This window comes from Drosophila simulans, chromosome X (genome assembly GCF_016746395.2).
Source record: "Drosophila simulans strain w501 chromosome X, Prin_Dsim_3.1, whole genome shotgun sequence".
Classification (NCBI taxonomy): domain Eukaryota; kingdom Metazoa; phylum Arthropoda; class Insecta; order Diptera; family Drosophilidae; genus Drosophila; species Drosophila simulans.
In genome coordinates, this window is record NC_052525.2 from 13,625,340 (window position 1) to 13,637,430 (window position 12,091).

The window sequence follows — 12,091 nt, forward strand, 5'->3', positions numbered from 1 at the left end:
TAATAATCTCCGCGACACACGCCTACGAGATGCATATGAAATCGTATCGAATCCATATCGAGATCCCGCCAAACAATCGCTGGCCCCTGATTACCAATAACTTATGGCCCATTGAAACTGTCCGAAGGTTGGACACGTTTCTGCCACCGAGTGAGATCTCAGTAGATATCTATATGTTGTTGGGAAATCGGCCTGGTGGGGCCCTTAAGCGATTAACATTTTGTCATAAATTCAAAACCTAGAGCTAAAACAATAGACGAAAGTCGCAGGAAAAATCTCAGATGCGTTTGTCCAGAGAATGTTGGTGCCACTGAACTAATAAATCTTATTTCATTATGCCAAAAATGTTGCAACATATATGCACATATGCTTAACAGCTAAATATTTATAATTTTACCACAAAAAATGTTATCAATAAATGCAAATTTAGAATGCAATTTCACGTATTTTAACCTAATGTAATAATCTTGTAAGGCAATGTAACTTGCATTACCTGCTGAAATCAGCAGTGCAATGCACTTAAGTCAAAGTGGCCAAGGTGTCAATTGAGCAGATGGACACAATCCAAGCCAACAAGAGATTGATAAATATTTGAGCTTTGCTTTTGACATAGATGCACCGAAAAAAAAATATGTATGGTACAGAAAAATCAAGCAAAAAGCCATATAGGAAAATGATATTCTCCACGTTTAAACAAAAATTAAAAAAAAAGTAAAATCCGTTTATTTAAAGCCATATTGCAACAAAATGTAATTCTTGAACATCGAATATTTTCTAATAATTTATATTAACATTTATATAATATCTTCTGCAAATTTCTATAGTTCCTCAGTGAAAATTAAAAATGCACCATAAAAACTTGGATGTGTAACCATACATTTGGCCATTTTGGACTGTTTGTTATCACACGGAGGCTTTGGCGAGTGTTCGCTGTGAGTCGTGCTTTTGGCCATTTAATAATCCGCACCGAAATGAGATGTGTTTTGCATGATTTCATTGTTGGCCATCTGCATTAGCATTCCCCCCGCTCCATGGAGTGGTTTTAACATCTGGCAGATGGCACATGGCATGGAGGCATATCGCACCAATTAAGGGGAGAGCTGCCAACTATAAATGCAGACGGGGTCTCCAAGATGGTCATCAGTTAATCGGTTACGTTCGCTCGGTGCACCTCTAGCTTCCTCAGATTCAGTGACCCCCAGTGAAGATGGTAAGTGGCCATCTCGATTCCCTCTCATATATTTTTTTAAAGTGATTTACCAAGTGATATGTGACGTTTTCGCTCTCTTGTCTAGAAACCCTTTGCCTTTATCGTTGTGGCTGCTCTCAGCCTGGCTGTGGTCAGTGGACGCCCGGGTGCCCAGTATCTGCCACCTCTGCCGGTTAAGGAGGTGTCCGCTGCGCCGAGCTTCCAGCAGTTGGTTCAGCCTCAGCTCCAGCAGCACATCCAGTCGCAGATCCATCCCCAAGTGGAGTCCATTCAGGCCTCGGTTCCGCTGGCTAGCTTCACCATCCAGTCGAGTGGACAGCAGCAATATCAGAGTGTCCCAGCCCCAACTCCAGTTTCCATTCCAGCACCTGCTCCAGTGGTAATCTCCGCTCCAGCTCCCGCCCCTGCTCCCGTGGAGGTTTCACAGCCGGCTCCCCAGGTGATCTATGAAGCACCCAAGCCTGTGATTGCCACACAGACGGCGGTGAAGAACGCCTATCTGCCACCCGCTCCCGTCCAGCAATTTGTGCCCGCTCCGGAGCCAGTGGTTGCGAACATTGCACCACAGCAGGAGACCATCACCACCACTTACACCGCCCCAGCTGCCGCTACCGTTCCAGCAGCCGCTCCAATTGCCATTCCAGTTCCTGCAGTGCAGGAACAGCACCAGGTGTTCCAGCAGACCTACTCCGTTCCAGCTCCTGCTCCCGTGGTCCAGCAAACATACTCCGCACCCGCTCCTGTGCAGGCCGTGCAGCAGACTTATTCAGCTCCCGCTCCAGTGGCTCAGGAACAATACTACAGCGCTCCGGCTTCTGTGGCTCAACAGACTTACTCCGCTCCTGCTCCTGCTCCAGCTCCAGTTCAGGAACAATTCTATAGTGCTCCTGCCCCAGCCGTTCAGCAGACTTACTCTGCTCCAGCTCCTGCTCCTGTCGTTCAGCAGACCTACTCCGCCCCTGCTTCAGCGCCTCAGCAGACTTACTCCGCTCCAGCTCCAGCAGTCCAGGAGCAAACTCAAGTGGTTCAGACCTACAGCGCTCCGGCTCCCGCTCCAGTTGCTCAGCAGACCTATTCCTACCCAGCTCCAGTGGTGCAGCAAGCGCCAGTGGTTCAGGCAGTGGCTCAGCAGGCACCTGTGGTTCAGCAGAGCTACTCCGCTCCGGCTCCCGCTCCTGTGGTTCAGCAGAGCTACTCTGCTCCGGCTCCCGCTCCTGTGGTTCAGCAAACATACTCCGCTCCAGCCCCTGTGGTTCAAGAGACCATTCAGCAAGCCCCTGTTATCCAGCAGGCTCCTGTAGTTCAGCAGAGCTACTCCGCTCCAGCTCCCGCTCCTGTGGTTCAGCAGAGCTACTCCGCTCCGGCTCCCGCGCCTGTGGTTCAGCAAACATACTCCGCTCCAGCTCCTGTGGTTCAAGAGAACGTTCAGCAAGCCCCTGTAGTCCAGCAGAGTTACATCGCTCCTGCTCCCGTTTCCATCCCTGAGCCCGTTCAGCAGATTGTGCAGCAGCCGCAGTACAGTGGTTACTCCTACCAGACTCCTCAGCAAGCTTCAGCTCCAGCTCCGGTTCAGGTGTCCCTTCCTGCTCCAGCACCCGTGGTGATCTCGCCTCCTGCTCCGGCTCCAATTTCTATCCCAGCTCCAGCTCCAGCTCCTGCTCCAGTTCAACTGCAGCAGTCATTTGTGCCAGCACCACCAGCTCCCATCCAAGTCCAACAGCCAGCCCAACCCATTGTACAGTACTCAGCACCAGCGGTGCAACAGCAGGTGACCTACACTCAGCCCGCTCCTGCTCCAGTTCAAGTTGCCGCTCCAGCTCCGGTTGCGGTTTCCGGTTCCGTGGAGATCGGAACCAGCTACGCCGCCAATGGTGGTTACCTGTACAAGTAGGATGCCCGTGAACGGACCCCAGCGGAGGTCCGAACTCGCATCGAGTTGGGTATTCAACGATTCAGCTGATTTTAGTGTTACGTAGCCAATTTCTAGCACCTTCTAATTTTGTTAATCAATAAATTGTTTTTGTTTTATTAAAAATACTTTTTCATTTTAATATTTCAGAGAAAAGGAGCAAGTGAGACATTTGTTGTCAGTATGATAAGTTTAACTAATTTGGTGACATTTTGATATGCTTTCATTTGAGATTGCTTAAAAAATAACAAAAAAAAAAACATAATAGTCAAGTAGCTCGACTACCCGATACTCATTACTATTCTGAGAATTCACAGGATGGCACAGGATTACCTACAGCAGTAACCAGAAGGCATTGATTTCGAAACTCAACAGACGTGATAAATATATCTCAGATATTTACAATAAATCGTGAAATTCCAGTACTTATCGTTAAACTTCATCTCCAATGTGTGGTGACTTAAATTATGACCACTTCGCTAAACGTTAAGCCACCAATTTATAAATCAACCGAAAGCGGCTTTGAATTATAATAAATTATCAAGTAGATACATTATCATCCAATAGCCAAATGGAATACCAAATCTGCTGATATTTATAGATGTTTCAATTAGCAATTAATATATATTTTTTCGATGAGAAGAGATAAAGAATGACCCAATATGTTACAAGGTTACAAGAGTTGCAACAAAGCAGTCTCAAGTGTGCAACTTTAGTCAATTTCCATGCCAGTTTCCCCCGTTGTAAGCCATTGTTTTCCGGGTAATTCCCCGCCAATGATTAATGGAGTAACTGCTCAGAACTCGGTTAATATTGCTCTTCTTCGAGGGCTTTTGGATATGTAGATACATATATGTAGCGTCTGGGTTCCGCTTTGATGGATGATGGGTTAGTAAGACGGAACCGCGACTTATGAATGGAGTTCAATAACGAGTTTCGTACAGCCTGTGTTTGCCATTTCTCATGTATAGTATATCGACAACATCATCATCATCTCCGATCGGCGAACAGAATTGGATTTAGATTCAGAATGAGAATGGGAATCGAAATCAGCAGGGGAGTGAAACGGAGAAAAGTCGCGGAATATTATGGGCGACTAATGAGCTTCGCGGGCGAAAAGCTTCATTATTATGGCTCTTTTATTTTCTAATGGCGGGTTTTTGGGTATAGACGATATAGTTTGTATTGCCATCGGTGTGCGTTTTGTTCTGGTTTTTTTGTAGCGCCTTTTGACATTCGTGTATCAAGTTGGCCAGACATTTTCGGCGACTATAAATAGGCAGATTGGCTGTGGAGAAGGTACTAGTGTTCTCACAACTTCGGTCCCAGCAACATGGTAAGCTCCAGTGTCCAGAGTGATCCTCGATCCCCGGAATAGTATAGGGTGCTCCGCTGGCCAAATGAGATACTAAATATTGCACCTTTCAATCGATTCTAGAAATTCTTCGCTATCCTCTCGCTCGCCCTTCTGGCTGTGGCCTCCGCCGATGTCAGCCACCTGACCAACACCTACCTGCCTCCCCACTCGGGCGCTGCATCCACCAGCTACGAGTCCTACCAGGCTGCTCCCGTCGAGGCCGCCGCCTCCGAGACCTATGCCGCTCCCGCCGCCGCTGCCTCCACCTACGAGAGCGAGTCCTACTCCGCCCCAGCTGCCTCCTTCACCAGCGAATCCTATGCCGCTCCAGCTGCCGTCGAGGCCGCCGTTGAGACCGCCGCTGAGGAGACCTACGAGCAGCCCGCTGCCAGCTATGTGGCTCCAGTGGTGACCAAGACCACCTACTCCGCCCCAGCTGTCTCCTCGTACTCCTCCTACTCCGCTCCCGCTGTGGTGGCCAAGACCTACACCGCTCCCGTGGTGACCAAGGCCTACACCGCTCCCGCTGTTGTGAAGACCTACTCGGCTCCTGCTGTGTCCACCTACTCTGCTCCTGCCGTGTCCGGATACTCTCAGACCTACACCGCTCCCGCTGTGGTCAAGACCTACTCCGCCCCAGCTGTCTCCAGCTACACCGCTCCCGCTGTGGTCAAGACCTACTCCGCCCCAGCTGTGTCCACCTACACCGCCCCCGTGGTGACCAAGACCTACACCGCTCCCGCTGTGGTCAAGACCTACTCCGCCCCAGCTGTCTCCAGCTACACCGCTCCTGCTGTGGTCAAGACCTACTCTGCTCCTGCTGTGTCCACCTACACCGCCCCCGTGGTGACCAAGGCCTACACTGCTCCTGTGGTGACCAAGACCTACACCGCCCCCGCCGTGGTTAAGACCTACTCCGCCCCAGCTGTGTCCACCTACACCGCTCCAGCTGTATCCACCTACACCGCTCCCGCTGTGTCCACCTACACCGCCCCAGTGGTGACCAAGACCTACTCCGCTCCGGCTGTGTCCAGCTACTCGGCTCCCGCTGTGGTCAGCAGCTACTCCGGATCCTCCGGCACCGTGTACGGCTCCAACGGCGGATACGTCTACTAAAGACTGCATCCCAAAACGAAGCTAATCATACGACGAAAACCTTTTTTTTTCTTACAATAAATCGAATATGCTTAAAACAGAGAGATCTTTCATTTTGGATTTAAAATTATACCATTTAATGGATTTTTATTTAAACGATTAGCTAGATTTCTTATTAATGGAAATACGTGGAATTTCGCGGTTGAATATTAAGTTCTGTAGGGGATTTTTTCTTTAGTTCTACCAGCTGTATGCTTTATTTATTGAATTGATGGGAATACCTCATATATTATTCCTAACATTTGTCATTTTAATATATAAAATGTTTATATATTTTATATACTATTTTAAATAAATACCCCAAATGCTCCATATTGCTGACCTAATCCTGGTTCTTTGCAATAAAAGCTAACATATTTCTGGTTTGTCCAGTTCCAAGTTGCTATTAAGTCATAAGGAGATTCCCCGACAGACATAATCGCGGTTTCATATATCCGGGAATAAACAAAATTACACCTTTTGTTCTTTGAAGACAATAAAATATTTTATATATTCCTTTGATTTAGAAAACAATGCCCATAAAATTTAAATGTAAATAGCCACTTAAAGAAACGTAAAATACAAAGCAATCGCAAATTCGATTTCTTTTTTAATTAGAACCTGGTTTTTAATGACTAGATAGTTGTCATTTTTTGGGTAATATTTCTGCCATTAAGTTTATAGCACAGCTTCCAAAAATTGCAAATCAATGTTTTTAGCATAACAATGAGTAAAAAAGAAGCAACCCACTTTTATTTCACCTTGTCTCCTTTAAATCCTATAAAATTGTCATAAAATCGCAACATCACAGCCAATTAAGACCTTTATTGCAATCCAATATATGACTTTATAAAATCGTGAAAATGTGCTAGACAAATGCTATACAAATTTGAGACCATAGCGATAGAGGAAGGAACGGATCCGAGCACTCATAAATACATATATCGAGCAAAATGATAAATAAACGCGTCTAGCAAACATTTATTTGCCATTAAAAGTCGAGCTTATTAATTATACGGATCGAGGTGGAAAAAAATGCAAAAAAATCAAATCAAAACACCAAGATCGTGCAACTGGCAACGTGAATTTATGTTCCCTATACGGATATATATATATATATATATGGCGAATTGGATGTCCGAATTTGCATTTCAGTTTGCTCTTTCCACTGCCTCTTCGGGGTTTCTCTTGTGAATGGACCAAAGTGCCGTGTGTGCATTATATACACTCGATATAAATACACATATGCCGAATATATACATATATATATAAACCTCGAAATCGGGTTAATGTTCAAAAACTTGTTATGCGCAAAGCGAGAGGCAGTGAGTCAATGAGGCGAAGCCATCGAAAGGCGCTGAGATCCCCAAGAATCAGGCCATTCATTCGTTTGGCAAAAGAGGGCTCTTCCTGCAGGCTCAGGATATAAAAGAATGCTGCTGATCGGTTCGGGAACGCATTGAGCCATCGTTCGCAGCAGGAATCGGATTTCAGTCATGTGGACCAAGTCAAGTGCTGTCATCGTTGCAATGGCGCTGCTAGCTTCAACTGGCGCCCAACCGGTGAGCCAGACGGGAATAGAAACGATGCTCACCAATGTGACCACAAGCAGACCCAAGCTGGTGATCGAGGAGATGGAACCGATGCGTTATCACTTCATCACCGAGCATCGACCCACTTCGCTGGGTCAGAACTACTACATCAAGCCGGGTCAGCCGGTGGGCAGTGTTACCCTGGACTCGGACACCCTGCAGGTACGACACGACCAGGATGACGGCAAGCCGGTGGCCAGCAAGCACAACATCCTGTTCGTGGCCTACGCCAAGGATCTGGCCCAAAAGTCCAGACAGCGGAAGTGAGAACTATGCTTCAATTGATTTGAAATTAAAGGAAGATACTGAATCAACATATCTTGACAAATTGAACCCACAAGATACGTAGTGATTTAAATCTTAAGATACCTTAAGATACATATGTCTTGAGCTTCACTAGTTATAAGTTTTCACTGAGCACAAATTAAATAATATAGCACATTTTCTCAAATACCAAACAAAATGCACAGGAAGAATTGTTTTGTGCGTCGAGGTGACTCCATTCAACCGATCCTCAGTCAAAAGTGAACTGGCAAAACAACCCACATTAACTATTCACCTCATTCAAGTACGCAGCTCAAAGCCAAGCCATGTTTTTTTTTTGTATCTTAACATCGCGATATACTCTAATTCGAACGGGTATAGTAGTTTCAGGCACGAGATTATTATATTATTATATCTCCATAAAATGTATAGCACATTTTCATAAACCAAAAATGGTATATTACGCAGAACTTTGAATGTATCTTCGTAGAATAAATAGTTTAGGCTCTTATTGTCATACTCGCATATGGTTTCTCATAATCGCATTATTCAAGCTTTTGTTGACAACAATAAACAGGTAGTAAATTAAGTGCTTATCATAGCAGCTATGGCGATAAATTGTTCAACAAGAAATTCCCCCAAATGACTCTGACATTTTTTGAGCATGCAAATTGCATGACCATATAGACCTACATGCATACTATGTACAAGGGTATTTTTTTGTTTGTTGTTAATTCCTCTTCAGTTAGCATTTTGTTTTAATTATATAAACGCACGCAAAAGACATAAACTTTTGGGTACAAGCAAACATTAATTAATGTGAGTTGGTGAGCAATCGTGGCTCCAAAATGCGGGCTTACATTGCATGATCCACCCATCGCTATAAGAATATAAGATTCAATTCGATCCATTGCGATTCGATGATCCCCAGTCGCTGAACTGTGAGACTAAGCAATATTTCGGCGGGTATGGATTAGCTGGGATTGAACTTCTCACCCGCCGGCACAGCGAATCATTAATTACGTTCGGCGACTTCCGAAATGGACAGGGCTAAAAATAAACGATCAAATAAATAGAGTCTACGACATCCATCCACCAATCGCGTCATTCTTTACTGGCACTAAGCACTAAGCAACCGGGTTTGGGGTTAAGCAACATAATTATAAAAATAAAGACTTGCTATGGCTCAGTTTAGGGATTCTACCAACTAACCGCTAGGTTATTTCTGCTTAAAGATACTTGTAATTTTAAAGATTAATTCATAATTGAATATGCTTAACAAGTGCAACTTTGAGATACAAGTAACTTGGCAAAACAGAGATAGGACTGCTATAAAAGTAACAGATACTAACGCAAGAAGCTAGGCTTGCTTTCCACTTTTTCTAAATAATTTTCTTAAATTATTCAGATATCATTTAAGTGATAAGTCAAGTGCTTACCCATACCCTGTAGTCCAGTGTTAGTTGGATCTGATCATCATCAACACCAACCACTAACTCTTGCCGCCCCATTCCATTGCGTTCTAATGGTATTGCTTTATTTTTTGCGCTTCACTTCTTTTTCTTTCATTATAGTATCTTTTTTTGTGTTCCTATTTGGTGTGTGCGTCTTTCGGGGATTGAAAGATTTGTACTCACCTGCACACCTATGTGCGATTTGGGGCCTAAGGTCTCCTATAAAAGTGTCGGTTCACTTCGGTTGTGCCATCAGTTTCACTTCCCACAACGCTGAAACAGCAGCTAGAAAACGTTCGAAGTCCATCAAGATGGTAAGTACACCAGTTGCGTACATATATACCTATATTCCCAAATGAATCTGGGATTCACACTCTCTATTGCAGCACTCCTTTGCCATTCTGATTCTGGGCCTGGCCTCCGTGGGCCTGGTGACGCCATTGAGTAACACCTATCTGCCGCCAAAAGTGGGCGCCCACAGTGGATACAGTGCAGCGGCGTCCAGTTCCTCGGGATCGTATGCAGCTCCAGCGGCCACCTATGCACGCAGGTCCCACTCTGTGGCAGCTCCTTCCAGGCAGTACCTAGCTCCGGCTGCATCGCATGGTAGCTACAGCTCGGCTGGTTCCTCCTACGCCGCTCCATCTGTGTCCCATGTATCCTATTCCGCACCAGCTGCATCGGCATCTGCATCCCACAGCTCATATGCCGCCCCATCCGTATCACATGGATCGTACTCCTCTGCTTCCCGCACCAGCTACTCCGCTCCCGTGGCTGCTCCATCCAGGAAGTACCTGGCTCCAGCTGCAGTATCCCACAGCAGTTACTCCGCACCTGTCGTGTCCCACAAGAGCTATTCCGCTCCAGCCGTGTCGCATGGATCGTACTCCTCCTCGGGAGGTTCCAGTGGCTCATACTCAGCTCCAGTTGCATCGTATAGCTCCTATTCCGCTCCAGCTGCCTCCCACACGAGCTATTCCGCACCAGTGGCCGCTCCTTCCAGGCAATATCTCGCCCCGGCTGCCTCATCCTACTCCGCCCCAGCGGTATCATCCTACTCCGCTCCAGCGGTATCATCCTACTCCGCTCCAGCGGTATCCCACGGATCATCGTACTCCACTTCATCGCTATCCCATGGATCGTATGCCGCACCATCGGTTTCCAGCAAGACCTATGCCGCCCCAGCTGTCTCCCATGTGAGCTACTCGGGCTCCAGCTCAGGATCTGGCCACGGATACGGATCTGGCTCCAGCCATGGACTGCTTCAAGGATCGGGTCTGCGTTCTGGTCACGGATCTAGCTTTGGTTCCAGCTTCGGATCTGGACACAAATCGGGTTCCTACGCTTCCAATGGAGGCTACGAGTACCGCCTGAAGCATTGAGAGGATCATTTCGAAAAAATAACGATTATATTGTATGCATTTTTTTTTTTATTTAATCAAAATAAAGTTGGGAAGGCATGAAACTAATTACTTGAGTAGTATACTAAGCCATTTAAAAAATGGTTTTTTTAGTCAAATGTTGCGACTATTAGCTACCCTATATAAATTTAGATTTAACGCTTGGAAACGCTTTTCTCTACTGTGTTGCATACTTATCGACGAGTCTAGCATACCTTAGGATACTTTAACACTAATGGATATTGCAAGTATCTGACCGATTTTCATAACTAATCTCGACTATCAGTTACTTGATACTAGCAGTTCTTTTTACTTATTTATACTTTTCACTTTTAAATATATATTTTTTTTAACACTCAGGTAGGAATACCAAAATGTTCGAAAAGGTTTATTTAGGATCTGTATCCGTATTTATAGAACTACTCGGTTCGCCCTAAAAATGTTCAAAAATGAAGATCTCCAGTGAGGGATTTGGAAAATAAGCAACTCCCTCTCGAAATAAATACGCCATGAAATTTGTTATTCGTCATTAAGCATTCGAAAATATTTAGTAGCCATTAAACAAAATTGCTTAGCCAAGAAAAAAAAAAAGATTAGAGGAATATATAGTTTGTCTGCTGGCTCCATTGTTGCTGAACTCCCGAAAATTGGGTTAGCGCCTAGTAGACGTAGCCACCATTGCTGCCGTACTTGGTGTCCAATCCATTGTAGCCGGAGTAGCCCGAGTAGCCGGAGTAGCCGGTGTAGCCCGCATCCGCGGGCAAGTAGGTGCGCGAGGGCGTGGCATAGGTGGTGTACTGCGGCACCGCGTAGTTCTTGTAGCTGGACGAGATGATCGGCGAGGCATAGCTAGCGCCGCCCGAGTAATAACCAGATCCGCTCGAGTACGACGGATACGAGGAGTAGCCGGAGTACCCGCCGCTCAAAGGAGGCAGATAGCTGCGCGACAAGTGCGACACATCGCCGGCACAGAAGGCCAAGGAGGCGGCGAAGATGGCGAGTACGGTTACGGAGTTCTGCGGATAAGGAATCGTGGGATTAAGAAGCACTGGGAGTCACTTAAAGTATGCAACATTGTGCTTTAAAGCGGCTTTTGTGGATATATAGACAATTGCTTGCAAGGAGGAGCAATGAATCCAGCCCGCCTTGAGCACTTACCATTTCGGAAACTTTTAGGTGAGCACGATGTGTTGCTTGAAAGGATTGGGATTCTTGGAGCTGTGTATGCACCGGATGGACGCTGGCGATCAACTGTTGCTGATCCATCCACCGAGTGTAGTTTTTATACGCTGGCAAGCGCGAATCGCGATGTGCACCCCAGATACTTTACAACTGATGATTTTAACGCCTTGGCGCGACGGACATGTCGGCGGCGGACAGGGCCCATTACTCAACGGGCATGGCGGTGGCAGGCAACCGGACGGCAGAGTGGTCTCCATAGACTCCATAGAAGTCCCAGCTGCTCCGAGAAGTTCGTCATGTTCGCTTGTCATCGCGGCTCGTTCGATGTCCCACGACTCATCCGGCATAGAAGCCCCAAATTGTCTCGACGTGGAAAAACCACGTTCGCCTTATAGAGTCCATACACACGGAGAAAATCTAGTGCTAAACCAGTAAATATAGCAATACAATGATACAATAGAATAAGTAAAATTTGATTCATAATTTAAAAATTTGATTTCATCAAAGTAATATGGTAAGAATTTAATATGGTTAATAATTAGCAGTTGCTCAGTCCTATAATTTTTCAGAAATATATGTTAAAGTACAG

At 45.9% G+C, this 12,091-nt stretch overlaps 5 protein-coding genes across 7 annotated transcripts; 4 read left to right on the forward strand and 1 right to left on the reverse strand.

The window, feature by feature from the left end:
• The first annotated feature begins 1,103 nt into the window (after nt 1-1,103).
• LOC6725925 (skin secretory protein xP2) lies at nt 1,104-3,556 on the forward strand. Its single transcript, XM_002105677.4, has 2 exons — nt 1,104-1,210; nt 1,296-3,556. Exons 1-2 carry the CDS (start codon nt 1,208-1,210, stop codon nt 3,099-3,101), a joined length of 1,809 nt encoding a protein of 602 aa, XP_002105713.3. The 5' UTR covers nt 1,104-1,207; the 3' UTR covers nt 3,102-3,556.
• A 796-nt stretch (nt 3,557-4,352) lies between these two features.
• LOC27207869 (cuticle protein 16.5) lies at nt 4,353-5,671 on the forward strand. Of its 3 annotated transcripts, none has more exons than XM_039296863.2 (3): nt 4,353-4,455; nt 4,558-5,204; nt 5,256-5,671. In XM_039296863.2, the coding sequence occupies exons 1-3, from the start codon at nt 4,453-4,455 to the stop codon at nt 5,590-5,592; spliced, it is 987 nt and encodes a 328-aa protein (XP_039152797.1). In that variant the 5' UTR covers nt 4,353-4,452; the 3' UTR covers nt 5,593-5,671. The 3 variants fall into 3 exon arrangements, with proteins under 3 accessions (XP_039152797.1, XP_039152798.1, XP_016039278.1); XM_039296864.2 differs by having other exon boundaries at nt 4,558-5,094; nt 5,224-5,671; XM_016183512.3 differs by having other exon boundaries at nt 4,558-5,671.
• Nucleotides 5,672-7,045: 1,374 nt separating this feature from the next.
• Nucleotides 7,046-7,672, forward strand: LOC6725926. Its single transcript, XM_002106875.4, has one exon. The coding sequence runs from the start codon at nt 7,107-7,109 to the stop codon at nt 7,467-7,469; it is 363 nt and encodes a 120-aa protein (XP_002106911.2). The 5' UTR covers nt 7,046-7,106; the 3' UTR covers nt 7,470-7,672.
• Nucleotides 7,673-9,122: 1,450 nt separating this feature from the next.
• Nucleotides 9,123-10,385, forward strand: LOC6725927 (RNA-binding protein 14). Its single transcript, XM_039297303.2, has 2 exons — nt 9,123-9,234; nt 9,307-10,385. Exons 1-2 carry the CDS (start codon nt 9,232-9,234, stop codon nt 10,300-10,302), a joined length of 999 nt encoding a protein of 332 aa, XP_039153237.1. The 5' UTR covers nt 9,123-9,231; the 3' UTR covers nt 10,303-10,385.
• A 450-nt stretch (nt 10,386-10,835) lies between these two features.
• LOC6725928 lies at nt 10,836-11,625 on the reverse strand. Its single transcript, XM_002106877.3, has 2 exons — nt 11,479-11,625; nt 10,836-11,336 (listed from the first exon to the last, which is right to left on the reverse strand). The coding sequence occupies exons 1-2, from the start codon at nt 11,584-11,586 to the stop codon at nt 10,980-10,982; spliced, it is 465 nt and encodes a 154-aa protein (XP_002106913.2). The 5' UTR covers nt 11,587-11,625; the 3' UTR covers nt 10,836-10,979.
• Between the last annotated feature and the right edge of the window lie 466 nt (nt 11,626-12,091).

Coding starts and splice junctions, on each gene's coding strand:
- LOC6725926 (XM_002106875.4), top strand. CDS start 7,107: ATGTGGACCAAGTCAAGTGCTGTCATCGTTGCAATGGCGCTGCTAGCT.
- LOC6725928 (XM_002106877.3), bottom strand. CDS start 11,586: ATGGATCAGCAACAGTTGATCGCCAGCGTCCATCCGGTGCATACACAG. Junction 11,337..11,478: donor ACCTAAAAGTTTCCGAAATG/GTAAGTGCTCAA, acceptor CCTTATCCGCAG/AACTCCGTAACCGTACTCGC.